The following is a 20859-nucleotide window of genomic DNA, read 5'->3' as shown; positions in this document are numbered from 1 at the left end:
CTGAGAGAGAGCAAAAGGAGTTCAGGGTAAACTTGAGGTTTTGAGCTGAGGTGGCACTCAGGTGGAGGTGCCATTTATCGAGATGGAGAGACCAGCAGAGAACCCCATCCCAGGTGGAAGGAGCGAGGTGTGAACCACTTGGAGACGCACCGAGTCTGGCTCTTCTGAGACACTGGAATGCAGGTGTCCTGTGAGGGAGCAGGTCTCATGCCCAGGCAGGGCCCTGCGTGAGGGTATTTGGCATTCGTCAGGATATAGGCTGAAATTGTGGGAACAGAACAGAGTGAAGAAGGAGAGACAGTGTAGACTGAGCGGGACCAGGAGGACTTGTCGGTGCCTGAAGCAGAGACAGGAAGAAAAGGGCAAGGAAAGAGAGATACAAGCAGCAGCAGCACTCAGAGAGGTTGTGGGAAACCCAGAGAACTGTTGTATCAGAAACTCAGGGGAAAGACAGCTGGGGAAAGGAGTTGACGGCGTCAGACACACCCTGATGAGACCAGAAGGATGAGGAGGTGCCACCTCACGGACTTGGGATTGGTGTTTCCCAAGCACTGTCGGTCCATGAGCCCAAACCCATGTCCCAGCTCAGACCCAGGGCTTTGCATCTCCAGGGTGCCCAGGAATAGCAGCGTCACACGGAAGTTCTTCCATTTTCAGTTCTTCTTGGTTTCAATGCATTTTAAAATATTTCTTCCCAAAGATCCCCAACTATTCTTTTAAAAAGTTCCTATACCACTTCTGCCCCAAAGACCCAGCCTGACCCTCACTCTTGGTCCATAAATATCTCAGGATATATTTTGAAATGTAAGGGTCGAGTTTCTTCAGCCACACCCAGTTTCACATTAGATGTCTGTTTCGTGCTGAGCTTGGACACCACACTCCTCTACCAGAGGCACTGCCTTATGAGTTTGACCCCATTTCTCACACTTGTGGAATCGGGGTATTGTTGTCCTATTTGTCATGAAAGAAACGTCAAAGAAATAGAGGCTGACGTGAGTTTTGTCCCCATTACAGCTCGGAAGTCTTCTGGTCAGCCCGGTCGACTTCCACCCCCAACTCTGGCCCCACCTCAGCCACCACCCCCTGAAACCATGGAGCGGCCAGTGGGCACGGGGGCCATGGTGGCCCGCTCCAGCGACCTGCCCTACCTGATCGTTGGGGTCGTCCTGGGCTCTGTCGTCCTCATCATCGTTGCCTTCATCCCCTTCTGCTTGTGGAGGGCCTGGTCTAAGCAAAGTGAGTGAGTGACCCTCCTCAGCACCGAGGGGAAGGCGCCCAGGGCAGGGAGAGAGGAGGTGGGGCCTTGCAGCCCCCAAGGAGGCCTCTGCCTGGGTCCCAGGGAGCTGGATCCCAGGTGCCCTGCTTTGTGCTGATGGGAGCTCAGGTTCCTGGTGGGTCCTCCAGAGGGATGGGAGAGTCATGGGATGCTCACAGGTCTTGAAGGGGGAGAGGAGGAAGTGGGAGTTGCTCTGTCCTCACGGCATTCCCGGGGTCTCAGCGCTTACCTAGGTCTGTCTCCTTTTACTCTGTGAAGCTGCCGATTGACCACACGTTGACCCTGCCTCTGCCTGCCTCCTCAGGTCTGCGGCTGCCTTGAGCTGTCCCCCTAACCCTCGGTTAATCTGAGTTATCCACTGAGTTCTGCTTCAGATGGCAACACATCTGGTCACCTGGCTTCATTTAAATATCGCGCTTCTTCTGTTCACTTACCACTGTGTTCTCCCGGACCCTGGTCCTACGTCTCTTCTCCTACTGCAAAAAATAAAGTCTAGCTGTGAGGAAGGGGGTGATAGGAAGAATTTTCTGGGAGAATATTCTCTCACCTGGGGCAGTGTCAATTCCCTGCCTACCTTATTTGACGTTAAATCCTCAGTTTTCTGAGATTCACATGGGACTTTTTTACCAGCTGCCCCAGGCCTCCTTGACCTAAACATAGCTCTGTCTTGTGTTCTTTCAGAGCATACAACAGACCTGGGATTTCCTCGAAGTGCCCTTCTGTCCTCCTCCTGCCAGTACACTATGGTACCACTGGGAGGGCTGCCAGGCCACCGGGCCAGTGGGCAGCCCTACCTCAGTGGCACCAACGGCCGGGCCTGTGCCAACGGGGTACGCGTGAACAGGGCCTGCCCTGTAGCTGCCGTGGGCTACCCAGGCGTGAAACCACAGCAGCACTGTCCAGGGGAGCTTCAGCAGGTAACGTGGCTCTGGGAGCAGCGTGGGCGCACAGGTATGGGGTGCCACAGAGGGGTGGTCGGGCCACCTCCTGGGACTTCTTCCCTCCCAGGCTCTCAATCCTGGGCTGCTGAACAAAGAATGGGAAAGTTACCTGGACTCTGATGTGACCTTCTCGTCACTCTTTGAGCAGCAGGAGGATGTGAACAGCGTGCTGAGGCAGACCTTTCTTGGCAATGGATACAACCCCCACAGTCCACAGATTCCCAGGTACCCCGGCCTCCCACTCCTGAGCCTCAGAGCTTGCTTTCTCCCTGGCTCCCCAAACCCGGCATCAGTCACTGAGAGGGGAGCCCTATCGCGCCTCTCAGGGATCCCCTTGTGACAGCTTGCTCCACTGGACTGAGCCGGAGAGGGAGTTGTTGTGTTTGCAATTATGATGCCTTTTCTGCTCAGAAATTCTCCCCTTGCTTGTCAGTCCAGAGCAGCACCACACAGCTGGCTATATCCACAGGCCCCTGGACACCTGACTCCACATCCTTTCACATACTCAGCACACACATGGAATCAAATGGAAATAGACTAGACTCGCCCGTGCAAGTGAAGATGTGGCACTCTTGATGTCCTGAAGGGAGCAGCCCCTGCCCTGTCTGAGCTCTACCTAGCTTTGGTGCCCACAGACAGGGGAGCAGCCAGGGATGTGGGATCCAGGCCCACTCTTCGCCTCCCTCACCCCTCCCCCATCTGCTTCTGTGCATGCAGAGCACCCAGGTCTAACGCGGACGAGGGCACTTTCCTATATACGCTGCCCGATGACTCAGCTCACCAGCTGCTCCCTCCGCACCGGGATTGCCACCACCTCCAGGAGCAGCCTGAAGCCACGGGTCAGCCAGGCACGAGGAGTGTACCCCAGAGTCCTGGGCTAGAAGCCGTGTGGGACCCTGTTTTTCACCCAGGTCAGCGCCAAGGGCAGGATGGAATAAGATAGACATCCATGTCCCAGGAGTGACATGAGGCAGGGAGAGAACAGTGGTGCTTGAGGGTGAGGCTTGGTGAAGACCATCCACAGCTTGTATATCCAGGATGGGGGTGTGAAGGGGAGCTGGCCCCTCCTTCCCTGCTGAAGGCCCAGCAGATCTGCAGGAGGGTGTCCGTTAGGTCCAAGCTGTGTGCTCAGAGCCTGAGAAAGGGTACTTCTCCATTTCAGAGAAAGAAACCTTTTTGGTCTCAGCATTTCAAGGCAATTTGCAAATTCCTGCTGCCCCTCTCATCAAACCAAGGGGCACTTTCTCATCACTCTGAAACACCTTGCTTTGCTGGGTCCTACGTCTTTATTAAGGAATGAGGTTGCACCCATCATTAAGAAGCCAAGTTCTCACATCATAGAACTCTGTGCTTCCACCAGACTTTCCCTCCAGGATAAAATTCCAATACAGGCACAGTTGTGAGTGGGACACTCATGGCCAGAAAGCATGGGGAGGCTGGGCCGGCAGCCCATACCTGGAGAGAATAGGACTCTCTTGCACAGTTCCTGGGCTCAGCCCCCCTCATTTCCCCCCCAGTTACAGGGTAAATGCAGGAGGGTCTCCGCTTCCACCACTGAAAAGGGCAGGTGGGACGTGGGTAAGAAGTGGACCATGCCAGGTCTGTGACTGTCCATAGAGGGAGTGCAGCTGTTCTTGTGTATCGATAGCTGTGGGTCTCTGTGTCTCCTTTAAGGCCACTGTAGCCAACTTCTGTTCCAGAGACTGAGCGCTGTTCCTGGTCAGTCTGGACCCTAACGTTGCCCACTTCTCTCTCCCCTCAGGACCCCCCTGCTGCCTGGGCCTCGTGCCGGTTGAAGAGGTGGACAGTCCCGACTCCTGCCCCGTGGGGAGAGGAGACTGGTGTCCCCAGCACCCCTCGGGGTCCTATGCAGGGCAGGAACTCGGGGTGCGGCTCTCCCCAAGCCCACCAGTGCACGTGTCTTTTGAAACACCACCTCCTACAATTTAGGCAGAAGCTGATATCCCACAAAGACTATATATTATTTTTTTTTAAAGAGAAGAAATTGGTATTTATTTTTCTATAATAGCCATATTTATATATTTATGCACTTGTAAATAAATGTATATGTTTTTATAATTCTGGAGAGACACAGCAAGTCCTCCCCACTGAGGTCTGAGATGGAAAACAAGCCACAACGGAACAGGCATCAACAGGCAAAGAGCAACACAGTCTGAGGAGGCAACATTTCCCTTGGACCCTGTGCCACTGCCCGGGGGCGGGGGTGCAGCAGACCCACAGAAAAGCCTGTGGAAGGAGGACTCCTAGGCATACCATCCACAGTGACCGTGAGAGAGACAAAGCCAGCGCCATGGCCTCAGAGCTGGAGCCACCCGTGACGGCAGCTGGATCTGGTGCTGCTGGCAACGTTTTCCCGAGATGCCCGTGAGATAGACCGAGATGTGTATAGTACTGTGAGCATTAGCAAACCTTCCAGAAGCAATAATCTGTGACAACATATCTCTGTAAAAATAAACACTGTAACGTCTAAATAAATGTTTAGTCTTCCCTATAACCTTCAGCTTAGTCATGTATGAGTCAGCATTCTCCTCAGATGTTAGGATTCAGTCTGAGCATTTGAAGAAACATCCACTTGCAACGTTTTCAGATTCGTCAAGGAGAGATCTGGAAAAGGCGGCAAATGTTTCTGGTTTTGTCCTTTTAAATATTGAATGTCAGTTGTGTTTTCATCAATACAGATGCGTGGTAACTGTCTGTCCAAGAGGGAGACGGGGTACATTGGGCGAGGAGAAGCAGGTTCACTGTTCTCTGACTGGACTTGAGGTAAAGCTTTGGGCAGCTCGAAGGAATGAGACTCATCTTTTCTATGCAGGTGTGTGCTGACTAAGTATTTTCTCTAAAATGCTATTTAGTGAAGTGCTGTGCTACACCTGAATGTACGCTGCCTGGTAAAATTCACTTCCCTTTTCCCAAAGACACACCAACGTAGCCGGAGGACTTGACTCACTAGTTGTTTAGAATGAACGTTTACTCACTGCCCTCCAACCACAAGATCAACCTTTGTATGTACAAGTGGTAAAATGGAGGCCAAAGCTTTTTGCTGAGAGCCCTAACACACTTTTAACTGTTTTCAGGAGGGAAATGTACCTTCTAGATTTCAGTAGAATTGAGTTACAGATGAAATGCCACTTGAGACACTTAATCCTGTTAAGAGTCATCAATGGCAGACTCTAGCTTCACACTCTAGTCAAAGTCCTAGGAAGGCCCCAGGAGTGACTTTGATGGTTCTGGACAAGTGCACCCTCTGCTGGCAAAAATAGGTTCTTGCAGCCTTTCTCCATCCAGCAGCTAAATTGGAACATGGTTTTTAGAAAAGCAGTATTTTTAAAATATTTTAAGAAATGAAATGAAGGACTGTAAGGAATATGGAAATTATAGGAAAGGAGAAACAGAACAGGGAAGAGAAGACTTCACACAAGATTGAAGAAGCAGGGAAGATTCAGATTTCAGGCAGAATTGTGACTTCCGATAAAATCTGGCATGGAGGGCCTAGAGGAGGAGGGGGACAAGTCTCACCTCTCAGATCTGGGCTGTAACTCACCTAGCCCACTGGCTTTTTTAAATCTTCGTGTTGTTTTGTTTTGTTTTTATGCTTACTGGTTGTCTAAGTTTTGGTGAATGCTATGGATGGAAGTGGTATGTTCCAGTGCTGTGCGGAAAGTAGTTTTAAATAACAACACTGAATGCTTTTAGCTCCCCAAAAAAGTCCTGGGAAAGAAAAGGCACTTCTAAGGCAGGTTAAACAAGATAAATGTGCATATTTAGCCAATTGCAGGAAAAGGTTAGGGTACCAGGCCTTTAAATTTTAGCATAGAAAAAACAATTTATATTGCATTGCGTTTTGCATTTCTTTAGATTCAGGTTAATTACCATAGTGTCTTTTAAAAGTCTGACTCAGTCAACAATCAAAAGGAAGAGTAAGACTTAGGTGTGTGGGAGCTAGTGAGGGTGCAGAGTTCAGCTCTTGGCTAGGAGACCTAAGCTGCCCAACAGAATAGGCTGTCTTGGCAAAACGACTAACTCGGTTTCCTATGAAGTTCTGACAGAGGGGCTGGACTCTACAGTTTCTTTTTCTTTCCATGTTGATATTTAATGATAACAACTGACCCACAAATAACTCAGACTGATTTTTGGCCTCTCTCAGAGGTGGCTGCCCTCTCTAAGGGCACAGCAAGAGGCAGAGAAGAGTTTGCTCAGGAAACTGGGACAGCTTTCCATCTGTCCCTAGTCAAGGCCGCACCCTGGTGCTCTCCTGTGTGATAGTAAACCTGCCAAAGACTCAGATGCTCATACTTGGTTATAGATGCAGGACTGAGCCTGGGATCAATGAAATTAAACTAAAGCTACCTCTATTTCTTGTCTAATTCGAAGAATGAATTAATTGTATTGTCAAATTCCAAACATACTGTATGAAAGCTTAATATTTGTAAACTTCAGTGATTTTTGTCTGGTTCAACTGGACAAAACATAATAATCTTGACTGGTTTTACTCCTAAGTTGATATACACATGAATCCTTGACATGGCCCTTCTATAGACTGAATTCATTCATTCTGAATTAGGATTTCAGAATGAGAGGAAGCCTCAGAGCTTGTCTTAATCTCTCATTTATCTGATAATGAGGCCCAGGAAAATAATGGAACTTACCCTGGCTCTCACCATAGCAAGGGACAGTGTCCCCTTCAGGACCACTCCCTGTATGCAGGCAGCTGCTCAGGGTGGTAGCTGGCCAGCCAGTTGAGTGAGTAGGTCTGGTGGTATCCCTTCCAGCCCCAGCCAAGCTTCAGATGGACACAGCCCCAATGCAACCTCATGGGAGATGCAGGTTGGAAAGGCCCAGCTAAGTGGCTCCCAGATTCCTGACCCTTAGAAATTGGGTGGGATATTGTTTTACTTATTTATTCCTACATAAAAATTAAAACACTCAGAGCTAAGACTAACATATTTTTCTTAAATGCTTGGAGGGCACACATAGTTTAGAGTGAAGAACAGAGAAGGTGGTAAAGGGTGCTGTCCAGTGGAGAGGCTACTGCGTCAGAGCTCTGTGCTGACAGGCACAAATGGTAAGCTATTTGGACTTCTTAAATAGGGAGATGAAAGGATCTCAGACACAGCAGGCCAGGTGGCCACCTCTAACATATACATTCCAACAAAGAACCCAAGTCCTGTTTATAATTTTGGCAGGCAGATCAGCAGGCTAGCCACAGGTTAGGAAGACTTGACTTTGCTGAGTCACTTTCTACATTGGTGCAATATTGTCTTCTTTACCTTTCCTTTTCAATAACCAATTTCTATTCTGGGACAGCCTCCAGAGAGGCTGTCATTAAAGTGGACCTGTTACTAGACCTATTACTAACAGGAGTCCAACTGTTGGTGAAATCATTCTTAGATGAATTCCAATGACCACTTACCCCCAAACCAAACGGATACTCCCAAAACGTTTACAATCAAAAGTTATTATTAGAGATGATCTCTCAGTGCTGAAATCTATTTCATTACTTCCTTATCTGTATTAAAGCCAGCAAATGACTCAAGTAGAACCAGAAAAAGAAAGGCACAGGATGTGAGAAACTATAGGAAATGCTGGTAGAGTTAGACACCTTCAGAGAAGAGCCTCCTTCTTAACCATTTTGCAAAACACACTTCTCTGCTCTACCCAGAGCTGAGGAGTTTGCTAAAACTCTGGGTGATTCAGGAAGCTGATTATTTCTTGCTTTATGCCAGCTGAAGGCCACTGCTCTGTTCTTTGTATCCATTTCCTGAATCCTGAGCCCTCAAGTAACTGACTTAGAAAGTTAACAATGTCAGAATTCTAAGTTGTATTTCTTTTTCCCTGATACTGTTTGTTGGCAAAAATTTTTTTTTTTTTTTCTCTTGTGTCCTCTCAGAGAATACCTGATAACAAAGTTTATTTTTCAAGAAAAGGAGGTTTTTCTCATGGTTTGCTGAATAATAGATTTTCTTGCCAATGGCTAAACATTCAGATAACCAAAAAACAAATTTTACAAAACAGTATATACTACTGATTCTTTCTGAGGGTTTGAGACACCGCCTCCTGAGACTTTATATTTGATCCAGTTGGTTCCAGGCACATCTAAAATGGCTCAGTTCAATATAAGTAGCTGTTGAGCATTAGTCAGTTCTGAGATAACCAATTGGGGAGAAATCATTAAAACTACATGACTGGATCTGGTTTTAGACTTTCAGATACGTTCACTTTAAAACAGTAGGATTGTCGCAGACAACAGAACTTTTGTTGAATTGTGTGTCAAATCATGGATGGATTTGAGGAGAAAGCAAACTTAAAGGCCCTGGGACTTCATTCATTCTCTTGTGGGTGATGAATCGGGGGCAGGAGGAGACCACCTTTCTTACGCAAAAGAGCAATCTCTTCCTTTAAGGCCTGAATCCTTTCGGCTTGGACTTGGATCAGTTCAGTGACCCTTGCTCTTGCCTCAGTATCTGCTTTCCGAGGGCCCTGGAAGGCGTTGCCCTGTTGAGAGAAAACACCTCCCTGCTGTAAACATCATTTGGAATATGGAAACTTCTCTGTCTTCATTGCTCTATTAGGTGTGCCCGCCTTGCAGTCAGTCTAAAATAGCCACCGCTCTGGGTTCGATCCCTGGGTCAGGAAGATTCCCTGGAGAAGGAAATGGCAACCCACTCCAGTACTCTTGCCTAGAAAATCCCATGGACGGAGGAGCCTGGTGTCCATGGGGCTGTAAAGAGTCAGACACGACTGAGCAACTTCACTTTCGCTTTCACTTTCTTATACTTTCACTTCTTCCACTGAAATCCCCCCATTGGAAATGTGTCCCTTTGTGCTAATAAGCAACTCTTACATGCAAAAATCCCCTTTAGAGGGTAACTGATTAACTGGCCATCAGTCACTCATACCCTACAGGGCTCATGGCTGGAATTCTAAGGTAAGATACCTCCTTTTCCTATATAGCTCATAAGTACATTCTCACTAAATCTGAATGCACATTAAAGGAAGGGACATAACACCTAGTATCTTCCCCCTTGCCCACCTTCACTGCAGAGGCTGCTGCTGCTAAGTCGCTTCAGTCGTGTCCGACTCTGTGCGACCCCATAGACGGCAGCCCACCAGGCTCCCCCGTCCCTGGGATTCTCCAGGCAAGAACACTGGAGTGGGTTGCCATTTCCTTCTCCAATGCATGAAAGTGAAAAGGGAAAGTGAAGTCGCTCATTCGTGTCCGACCCTCAGCGACCCCATGGACTGCAGCCTTCCAGGTTCCTCCATCCATGGGATTTTCCAGGCAAGAGTACTGGAGTGGGGTGCCATTGCCTTAAGCTAAATACTAACCTTACCCAGTTCCTCTTCCAGCTGGGAGGGGCTCAGTAGAGGTAGCAGAAAACATTTGCTTGCTTTCTCAATGAAAGGGACAAGAGGCTGGCATTTGGGCATCAACGACAGAGCCAAGGCAGCCTCTGTGACTCTGAAGGGAATTTCTACCAGTCACTGAGAGAATCACAGAGATACTGGCCCATAAGCCAAAACCCCTAATTCATCTCCTGCAGACTTAAGTGAGGCAAAGTGCCCCTATTTGTTTGAGCTACTCTCTTTTGTTACTTATAGCTAAATGCATGCCCCTCTCCCCGCCATGCCTAGTCAGTCTAGATGGTCACTCTGAAGTCACCATAGCTTTTCCCTCATTCTCCTTACCATATCCAAACAAATTCTGGCTTCTCTTACTTTGAAATGTCTTTGGCCTTGCCATCTACACCCCACTTCATGCCTAGAGTGTTGTAAGAATAATAGCAGTGGAGTCAGCTTGGGAAACAGACAGACCTCAGTTGAAAAACAAACTTCTCCACATATTAATTAGGTTACTTGACCACTCTGAGCTTTGAAAATCGATATTTTGAAGATTCAATGACCTCACCAATGGAATGAGACCATACCTGTAAAGCTATGAAGAGATACTATGTAAAGAGACCCAGATAATAATTTTCTTTCCCTGATCTCCTGGGTCCAAACTCTTTCCTTGCCAAGGTATCTGCCAGGTCAACAGATGTGTATTTCATGGCCAACTCTGAAGGTTCTGTCTAGGCATCATCCTTCCTGAACACTGCCTCGACTCTCAGCTCAAAAATTGTCTAGTGGATAAAGAGTCTTTGACATTCAGATTCTAGTCATCTTCTCTAATTCTAGTTGTAAACCTCCCAAAGCCTTTTATTCATTCTTTCTTTTGGACTTCTGCTCAGACCAGTGATTCTTCAATTCTAGCATGCAGCAGAGTCCCCTGGAAGGCTTGTTCTAGATTCTGGGCCCACTCCCAAGAGCTTCTGATTCTGTATGTCTGACTGGGGAACCAGAATCTGCATTCCTAACAAGCTCCCCAGGGGATGCACATGCCATTCTTCACAGAAACACTTTGAAAACCCCTGGTTTAGACCATTTCCTGGGAGCTTAAAAAGTAAGAACCAAGAGAAAACAGTATTTTTGCAGAAACTATTAAAATATTATAGCATATAGTTTAGAATATGTCATACCTGTGTTTGGTTCCTAGAAGGCAAGGCTTAAATAGAAACTTAATTATTAAATAAGTATTACCCACCACATACTATGTATTAAGTATTACTATGTTAGCCTCAAAAAACCTATCAGAGCAAGTTGAAAGCCATAAAAAGTAACAAGTGTTTTAATACGTAACGTGGTTTAGACTTTAGGTCAAAGGAAATACCCGATATTGAAAATGGATGTTTGACACCAGATTCAGGGAGCATGCTGACATCGTTATTTATACTTAAATCACCTTACCTCTCTAGGGTCAAGGCAAATCCCTTAATCAGTACTTTCTGTTTGAATTCATAGCACCCAATAGGCATACAGTGAAGCTGGTCCCTCAGGCTCATTGTAATGTTCAGTTCAGTTCAGTCGCTTAGTTGTGTCTGATTCTTTGCGACCCCATGAATCGCAGCACGCCAGGCCTCCCTGTACATCACCAACTCCCGGAGTTCACTCAGACTCACATCCATCGAGTCAGTGATGCCATCCAGCCGTCTCATCCTCTATCATCCCCTTTTCCTCCTGCCCCCAATCCCTCCCAGCATCAGGGTCTTTTCATATGAGTCAACTCTTTGCATGAGGTGGCCAAAGTACTGGAGTTTCAGCTTTAGCATCATTCCTTCCAAAAAACACCCAGGACTGATCTCCTTTAAAATGGACTGGTTGGATCTCCTTGCAGTCCAAGGGACTCTCAAGAGTCTTCTCCAATACCACAGTTCAAAAGCATCAATTCTTCGGCGCTCAGCCTTCTTCACAGTCCAACTCTCACATCCATACCTGACTACTGGAAAAACCATAGCCTTGACCAGACGGACCTTTGTTGGCAAAGTAATATCTCTGCTTTTGAATATGCTATCTAGGTTGGTCATAACCTTCCTTCCAAGGAGTAAGTGTCTTTTAATTTCATGGCTTCAATCACCATCTGCAGTGATTTTGGAGCCCCCAAAAATAAAGTATGACACTGTTTCCACTGTTTCCCCATCTATTTCCCATGAAGTGATGGGACCGGATGCCATGATCTTAGTTTTCTGAATGTTGAGCTTTAAGCCAACTTTTTCACTCTCCTCTTTCACTTTCATCAAGAGGCTTTTGAGTTCCTCTTCACTTTCTGCCATAAGGGTGGTGTCATCTGCATATCTGAGATTATTGCTATTTCTCCTGGCAATCTTGATTCCAGCTTGTGCTTCTTCCAGCCCAGCGTTTCTCATGATGTACTCTGCATATAAGTTAAATAAGCAGGGTGACAATATATAGCCTTGACATACTCCTTTCCCTACTTGGAACCAGTCTGTTGTTCCATGTCCAGTTCTAACTGTTGCTTCCTGACCTGCATATAGGTTTCTCAAGAGGCAGGTCAGGTGGTCTGGTATTCCCATCTCTTTCAGAATTTTCCACAGTTTCTTGTGATCCACACAGTCAAAGGCTTTGGCATAGTCAATAATGTAAACAGCATCAACTCAGTGTCCTCAAAGACCCAGGTGGGCCAAAACCCATTCAAGATCAAGGTTCATTTAAAAGCCAGCACTTAGTGTTCTTATGAATAGCTCCCTTTACAGAACATCCCTAATTCTGACCAAGGGTCTAAAGAAAAGGAACATACCTGCTGGTTCTGTAGAGTATTCAGTCTCGCATCAAGCTGCTGCTTTTCAATACACAAATCATTCATCTGATGAAGTTTTTTGGTGTGTTCTTTTGTCTTCATCATCAATTCCCATCGAACCTGAGCAATCTTTTCCTACCAGGGCAGGAAGATGTAAAATGGATTTGGTGAATGAGAGAGGAAACAAAAACAAATGTCCAGATTTGATCAAAACCATCAGGCAAATGGAGTGATATGCACATGAACGTGAAAGTCTTAGTAACTCAGTGGTGTCCACTCTTTGCAACACGATGGACTGTAGCCCACCAGGCTCCTCCGTCCATGGAAACCTCCAGACAAGAATACCGGAGTGGGCTGCCATTCCCTTCTCCAGGGGATCAAACCTGGGTCTACTGCGTTGCAGGCAGATTCTTTACTGTCTGAGCCACCAGGGAAGCCCAGAAGTTTTTCTTGACAAACTAGACTTTAAATTCTACAAGGGCCAAGAGCATGCTTATTGTACTCACCCCGTCACATACAGTGACTGCTACTGCTAAGTTGCTCAGTCGCGTCCAACTCGTTGCGACCCCATGGACTGTAGCCTACCAGGCTCCTCTGTCCATGGGATTTCTCCAGGCAAGAATACTGGAGTGGGTAGCCATTCCCTTTTCCAGGAGAATTTTCCCAACCCAGGTCCTCCCACATTGCAGGCAGATTCTTTACCATCTGAGCCACCAGGGAAGCCCTATGCACATGGGGATATATAGTAAGCCAGTAATATAATCAGAAGCAGGTGCATCGGGTGTGGTTTGATTAGAGAAAAAAAAGAATGAAAGTAGGCAAAAATAAGGTGGAGATACGTATCACTCCACTTCTGAGGAAGGACATTAGTATGCTGACTGAGTGCTCGTGTTCATTAATTAAAAGGGAGAATGATTGTTTAACCAGAAACTTTCCTATACCACGTTTCCCCCCAGTGTTGGCCCAGAATCCTCAAGGTGACCAGCTTCAATGGCCATACGTCTGCCAGTGGCTTTCCTTTGTTACCCTATTGCTCCAACAAATTATTTTAGATTGCACATATTATCTCCAGCACTACCCTCATAGGAACCAGTCCCACTGACACCAGCGCTGGAGTAATTTGTTTCTCCACAGTACAGTGACAAATCTTAGATAAGAAAAGATACACTGGGAACCTCTCCTCCTTCCCTATCTGCTGTTAAGTCAGAAAACTAGAGAAGCCGTGTGATTGGTGAGCTTATAAAATCTTTGTAAAAGCCCCTCTCTTTGAATCAGGCTGTCACTGGAATCCTGCCTCATCTCATGGCTCCAGGAACAGTGCAGGCATTTAACATTTAAGACCCTACCAGCTAAATGGTATATACCTTGTTATAAAATCTATTACTTCAAGATGCTTTTCTAATTTCCAGAATGCAAACGACATGCAAAACCTATATAGAATTATATAAGGAGGATCCTCAGAGCATTACCAGGTGCTACTAGTGGTAAAGAACCCACCTGCCAATGCAGGAGACATAAGAGAGTTTGATCCCTGGGTTGGGAAGATTCCCCTGTAGGAGGGCTTGGCAACCCAGTCCAGTATTCTTGCCTGGAGAATCCCATGGACAGAGAAGCCTGATGGGCTACAGTCCATGGGGTCACAGACACACAGACACGACTGAAGTGACTTACCAGGCACAGAGTACAGCAGTTCACGTCTAACACTTAGAGCATTTACACGTTAATGTGGACCTCAGAGTGGAATCTCTCCTTCATGCCATGCTGCCCTTATATTTACATGAATCCTGTACCCCAGACTCCAGTGCTGGTGCTTTCATCCCAAGATAGACCAGTACCTCCAATTAAGTGAATGATGAGGAAGCAGAGACAGACTTAAGACCATGGGGGAACTCAGTGGGGCTCACAGGGGCCTGTGAGATGCTCTAGCTGTACAGATGTAGAGATGCTCTGCAGGGACCGCCTGACTGCTCACCAGGAGTTCTCACCTCTGCCCAGGGGGTCACCTGCCCTCTCATCCTTACCTCCCACATTTTCATTTCCTTTACATTCGATAGCTCCTTTCGAAGCTTTTTGATCTTTAGTTCTTCAAGCGTTGTATTCACAGAAAGTGTTTGAAGGGCTTCTAGATTGATCACGCGGCCAAACTTGCTAATCATTAGTTGACTGACTGTTTCTTCCATTTCTAAAAGAAGACAACCACTGTCAGGCTGTTCAGAAGCCCCCACTGTTATTAAACGAACAATACCATTCTAAGGAACAGCTTTTGCAAGATGATGGTAAGAGACCTTATGTTACCAGTTGGGTTTTCCTCCGCGACACTGCACCTACTGCTTGCCTCACTTAGGATGCACATTCCTGCACTGGCTTTTCATCAGCTTCAAGTTCCTGGGTGAAACAGACTCACCTTTCTCAGGTGGTTTACACGCTCCGGTCTGCCCCTGCTCAGACTGTTCATGGGCTCCAACGGGTTATAAAGCCTTTGGGTTTTAATTTTCTACTACTGATCTCTGTAACATCTTGTGCTAAGACTAAAATAGGTACTGAACAGCAGTTTCCACCTCCGAGTAAAAACACTAAACTCCTGGCAGTGGCTCACAGGGTCCTACCTGCCCTGCCCCTGTTAGCTCTCACACCTCTCTCATTTACTCCAGACACCTTCTTACTTCTCAAACATTCCAGGCTCACTTGGGTATTCTCATAAGGAATCCTCTGGAATTACCTTGCCTGGAATTCTCTTCCCAGTATAGCCACGTGGCTGGTCCCACACAGCCCATTTTCTGAAAACAAGCTGTGAGACTGTGATAGACTCATTTCCCGTACACTCATTTCTGAAGGTGTAACCAAGTGTGACCAGAGAAGGTGATGGCACCCCACTCCAGTACTCTTGCCTGGAAAATCCCATGGATGGAGGAGCCTGGTGGGCTGCAGTCCATGGGGTCGCTGAGGTTCGAACACGACTGAGCGACTTCCCTTTCACTTTTCACTTTCATGCATTGGAGAAGGAAATGGCAACCCACTCCAGTGTTCTTGCCTGGAGAATCCCAGGGACGGGGGAGCCTGGTGGGCTGCCATCTATGGGGTCGCACAGAGTCGGACACAACTGAAGCGACTTAGCAACAGCAGCAACCAAGTGTAACTTGTCCTCTAACCATTAGGGAGAACCACGTCTTAGCAAGTATATCACATTTACAGAGAACTCCTCCTTAGCCTCCTACAGGCCTCAGCACTCTTTCCCATTCCTTTTAATTTTTTCTTCTGAACAGTTCTCTCCATCTAACATGCAACGTTTTCCTTTTGTGTTATTGTCTTTCCTCAACATGGGAATGCTGGAAACCCTGGATAAAATTCCATTTGTGGGATTTTAAGAAAGTATAACCTTGTAACAAAATTTTCTTTGACCAGAATCCCCTAAGTGAATTCTGAAGGCCCTAACAGATAACAAGATGATGCAACTCAGTAACTGGGCAGGAATGTGTATTCAGGTATAATCGTTACCACGACTGAATGATAATGGCATAATTGGCGTGACTGCCATTTGCACAATCCAGGAAGGGTTATTCATTTCTATGTGAGTGGCACCTCCATGTACTTGCATCATGTGGTGGCCATGATAATTAGTGATGGAAATGAAATAGTGATTGGATTATTTGCTCTAGTGTATCTAGCCTGTGGCTGCCTACTTGGCCCCCTCAGTAAGAACCTTGACTCCCCCAGCTAGCCCATATATCAGGGTGCCCTCTCCCAAGGCAGCCTCATGTACTAGGACATGGACTCTGGTCTTTGCCCTTCCCACAGCTAGTATTCCCTGGGGACAGAAAGCCTTCCGGAACACCCCCTGCTCCCCATCTCCCTCCCCATGGCTTCAAGCTGTGCTCTTCTTGAAAAGGAGAGAACTTGCCTTCCCACCTCATGTTCTAAACTCTCCTCCTCTTCCCCATTGGGTCTGGGATGGAGGAAGGCACCAGTGAGCGACTGTGGTGTTTCTCATCACTGTTAAGCCTTTGTTCTCTGAGTTATAGGAAAGGAACCCACTCCTAGTTTCACCTTCAGAATTAGATCAGTCTTTAACCAGACCCACAACTTGCTTTCAGAAAACAAACCAGGGGTGGCGGAAGAACTGAAAACCACTGAATAAAACTTCTACTACACAGAACCTTTTTTTTTTTTTTTTAAATTTCAACCAACATTCCAAAAATATGAATACTTCATTTCATCTTCACACATTTTCCCAAACTGAGAGGTTACTCAAATGGAAACAAGTTTCTCTCATTTTCATGCTAGTTTGTTCCCTTGGTTTGACAAATAGTATTTCCAAATATAAACAACATTCACAAGCTACAGAAGCCAAAGGAATGTAAAGTACGAGAGAAACACTGGGGCCGCGAGGTTTACACCTGAGAAAACTCTGTGTCTCAAATGTTATTCAAATATAGAGTCCTTACACGTATTTTAAAATTTTATAAGCCAGCCACCCATGAGAGTAGAACCACCATCTCCCTGAAGACTGACCTCTACAAATTCAAGCAACTTGGACTGATTGACAACTATATTCCTCCCTTTTTCCTTTCCAAATTTTCTTTTAAAAAAATATTTAACTGTGGCAAAATTCACATAACAAAATGTACCATTTTAATATTTTAAAAGTGTACACTTCTGGGGCTTCCCTTGCTGTCTAGTACTTATGATTCCATGCTCCCAGTGCACGGTTCAAACCCTGGTCGGGGAACTAAGAGTCCACATGCCATGTGATGTGGCCAAAAAAAGAAGTGTACAGTTCTGGGGCATTAAGGTAGATGCTATTATACCACTCGTAATTTTATTGTTATTAAAGTTGGAATACTTCATCACTTACATATATGTTCCATGTCTTTACTCCATACATCTTATACTGCTGCTGCTAAGTTGCTTCAGTCATGTCTGACTCTGTGCGACCCCATAGACGGCAGCCCACCAGGCTCCCCCATCCCTGGGATTCTCCAGGCAAGAACAGTGGAGTGGGTTGCCATTTCCTTCTCCAATGCATGAAAGTGAAAAGTGAAAGTGAAGTCACTCAGTTGTGTCCAACTCTTAGCGACTGCATGGACTGCAGCCCACCAGGCTCCTCCGTCCACGGGATTTTCCAGGCAAGAGTACTGGAGTGGGGTGCCATTGCCTTCTCCGACATCTTATACTATATACCTCAATTCCAGGTGAACTAAGAACATAAAAGTAAGGAACACTACTAACAGAGGAAACAACAGAAAAATATGACCTCAAATAGGAAAGGATTTAAGACATACACATACACTGCGCTGTACACACAATGCGCAAACTATAAACAGGTTGATAAATTAATTACATTAAAATTTTAAATGTCTGTATCCCAAAAAGATACACCTAATAAAAAGGCAAGATACATACTAGAAAAGATTCAAAGTACATGTAATAGATAAAGACAGAATATAGAGGGGGAAAAAAAACTCCCTACAATCAATAAGAAAAATAAAAAACAGAAGTAAAAAAATGGGCAAGGTGTATAGCAGGCAAGTTTCATATGAGAACACAAATGGCAAATAAGTGTATGTGAAGACATTCAACCTCAAGGAACTAGAGCAACAAAAAGCACAGTGAAATACAATTTTAACATATAACATATACCAGGTTGACAGATATGTGAAAGTCTGACATTACTAAGTGTTGATGAGACTATGGAACCTAGGCAATTCCCACCCTCCCAGGTGGCGAGGCAAACAGTAGGAAGAGAAAACAGTGCAACCAGTTTGGAGGACAACTTGACAACACCCGGGCGAGCAGAAAATGCACACACACCCCGTGTCACCCACAGTCTCCACTCCTGGGGACCCACCTCCTCCCACACATGCACAGGGAGACATGTGCAAGAAGGTTCACTGAAACATTGTCTGTAATCATGAAAAATTACAAGTACCCTAAATATCCATCAACAGGAGGCCAAAGAAAAACTCTTATAGTCCAATGGCATACTGTAGTAGCAGTTAAAATGGCTAATTATCTGTAGCATTACAGATTACTCTCAAAAAATGGGTTAATAAAGTGAGTTGCAAATTACACCCAAAACATGCAAAGACACTTCATATAGTGTGTGTGAATACATCTATATGTGTATGTACCTGCCTCATGGTTGATCCTGGGGAAGCAGAGAGCAGAATGATACTAGAAAGAGAAAGGCCATCAATTATATCTTCAGTGCTTTATTTCTTAAGCTTGGTAGTGGGTATTTTTTAATATTTTTCTACATTTTATTAAACATAAAACCTTTAAAAATTGTGAGAAATTGTTTCTATGACAAAAGATTTATCCTTTTTAAAATAGAGTAACTTTTTGATAGCATCAGGAGAGAGAGTAAGTAGAAAGAGGGGAAGGTGTTATTTCTGTTCAGCGGTTTGGATCTGTGACAACCTACTGTTTTCAGAGCTGGAAATGACCACTTGACATTCCCTCTGTAATCAATAAATATTACTAGGTAAGCCGTGGGCTTACTACTTACTCTGTATCGTTTTGGCCATCTCTCTCTTTTCTCGGATAAGCTGCTTACGCCTCTCCCGGCATTCTTTGTTAAGTTTTTGCTGCTTGGAATTTTCCTCATGGAGCTGGACAATTCGTTCTTGCAGTCGTCCCAAGGAGCGGTTGGAAAAGACCAAAGCTCCAGAAAGATCACTCGGTATTTCTCCAAATAGCACATACTCTATCTACAAAAGCATGACAAAACTGGTATCAAATAGATAAAAACCAAATTAATTGTAAAGTCATAGAAAAGGATGTGCTTCTTTTCCTGTCCCTTGTTAGGTCATGACCTTTGGTCTCCTAACTCTCACCACTGAGGAAGGTAAAAGCAGGAAGCTGCTTTCAAAAAGAAGTCACATTACATCCCTCTGGGACAGCAAATCTTTCCAAAATGACCACGCTGGATATCTACTGCCTAAGGATGGAACAGACATTTCAGGGCTGGAATATTTGGCAAACTGCTACAGACAGTGAATCCAGTTTGGGTCAGGTTAAACAAGATATATGTAAGGCTGATCCTCCTCGGTTTTTCTTCTCAAATACAGCTTTCTTTCTTTACCTGACAAAATATATCACAAGGGGCTTTTGCTGATACGATCTCTGCATTTTAATGTAAGTTGTAATTCAAGTGGGATATAGAGATGAACCAAGAAAAGGGAAAAAAGTATTTTCCTTTTATCTTAACCTCCCTCATTAACAATAATAGGGAAGATCATTCTTGCACCATTAATCCACGTCTATTTAAAGAAGGTGTGAAAAGTGACATGTGTCCAAGAGACAAGATTTCAACCTCCAAGCCATTCCTTTAAGTCATAGGCTCCTCATTGCTTCAGATTTGAAGTGATTCAACTTTCAAAGTCATAATGACCACCAGGAAATATACATGTTTTGATATTATGCTTTTATAATAATCTCAGAAGAGGTAGAACCACTGGGGTGTCATTCTGCAAGTAGATGTCTCAGACAAGGACTGCCTTTCTCCCCACCAGTGTCCCATGAATCTTTCTCTGGAAAAGTCTGAGGGTGATGGCTCTTCTGCTCAGAGAGGGTGGGGCAACCTCCAGCCCCATCACCTGGTGGAGCTTCAACGGGATCACAACCAGCAGTTCATTCAGCCGCTGCTGCTTCTCACGTTGATAAGCCTCCAGGGCCTCCTCTGCTGCGTTCAGATTAGTTGCCACAATTTTTACCTGTAGAAAGCCCCAAGTGCGAGATGTTAACAGGATTCGGTGAATATATACCCAAGGTGATAAATGAAACCACTGGGGAGGAACAAAAAATATGAGCTGGATCTGCCTTGTTGGGCTGGATTAAACAGATAATCCCAGACTGCTCCCCAGAAGTGTGTATTATTCTCTTTCTGCTAAGTCATGAGCCACACCACTTTTTCACTTGTTCCTATGACCCCAGAGTTGTAGAGATTTTGTGAATGAAAACGCAGAGGACGTGTTCCCATCTCCCTTTTATTTTCTGCAGGAAAATCATCTCTCAGCCTCTAGTATCTCTGTAAGGATGGTTCAAATCTCATTTGGTCATAAAGACGTCGATAAATTAGCGAAGAAAGCCCTTTATGGTAATGAAATTACTAACTACAGTATTTTTAAAGTACATGCCTCATCTCCTAAAATACTTGAAAGCTTTCCAAGCCATTTCCCTTTTGCAAGCGGAGAAGCAGCCTACCAAAAACATTTCTGAATATGAATCAAGTGATGCTGCTCTAGGAAAGAGTACCTAAGAGGGAAACTGAGTAGATATGGCAGAAAAAATCTATACAACTGTACCGGAAGTTTAGCTTAGTGGACTCCCAAAGGAATGCATACACCTCAGAATGTCAAAGTGTTCTACTGGGGTCCAGAAAGAAAATAGAGTTTCCTTTTTTTTTTAATTTTTATCTTATTCTTTTTATTCTCTGTTTTTGTAAATGTTTCATGCTATGCTATGCTATGCTAAGTCACTTCAGTCGTGGC

General features: G+C 45.4%; 2 protein-coding genes across 24 annotated transcripts in view; one reads left to right on the top strand and one right to left on the bottom strand.

Annotated features, from left to right (window-relative positions):
* The window catches only part of BOC (BOC cell adhesion associated, oncogene regulated), a 78735-nt gene extending 73715 nt beyond the window's left edge, over positions 1-5020 (top strand). For 11 of the 20 annotated variants that reach the window (XM_086406109.1, XM_086406027.1, XM_086406060.1 and 8 more), the window contains 5 exons: positions 1015-1236; positions 1958-2193; positions 2285-2442; positions 2935-3128; positions 3980-4732. In XM_086406109.1, the coding sequence (XP_086262235.1) occupies positions 1015-1236; positions 1958-2193; positions 2285-2442; positions 2935-3128; positions 3980-4167 (998 nt within the window). In that variant the 3' untranslated portion in view covers positions 4168-4732. Of the gene's footprint in view, positions 1-1014; positions 1237-1957; positions 2194-2284; positions 2443-2934; positions 3129-3979; positions 4733-4916 lie in introns of those variants that run through there. The other 9 variants (XM_086406124.1, XM_086406114.1, XM_086406147.1 and 6 more) reach the window with 4 other exon arrangements.
* Positions 4202-20859, bottom strand: part of CFAP44 (cilia and flagella associated protein 44) — a 117348-nt gene continuing 100690 nt past the window's right edge. For 2 of the 4 annotated variants that reach the window (XM_086405992.1, XM_086405981.1), the window contains exons 31-35: positions 19966-20082; positions 18876-19077; positions 14392-14552; positions 12371-12505; positions 4202-8730 (exon numbers count right to left, since the gene is read on the bottom strand). In XM_086405992.1, coding sequence (XP_086262118.1) covers positions 8557-8730; positions 12371-12505; positions 14392-14552; positions 18876-19077; positions 19966-20082 — 789 coding nt within the window. In that variant the 3' untranslated portion in view covers positions 4202-8556. Of the gene's footprint in view, positions 8731-10875; positions 11987-12370; positions 12506-14391; positions 14553-18875; positions 19078-19965; positions 20083-20859 lie in introns of those variants that run through there. The other 2 variants (XR_015165448.1, XM_086406003.1) reach the window with 2 other exon arrangements.

This window comes from Bos grunniens, chromosome 1 (assembly GCF_055505025.1).
Source record: "Bos grunniens cultivar Pamir isolate PY7600 chromosome 1, Bosgru_T2T1.0, whole genome shotgun sequence".
Taxonomy (NCBI): domain Eukaryota; kingdom Metazoa; phylum Chordata; class Mammalia; order Artiodactyla; family Bovidae; genus Bos; species Bos grunniens.
The sequence above is the reverse complement of the archived record's forward strand: the minus strand, read 5'-3'. Positions and strand labels throughout refer to the sequence as shown.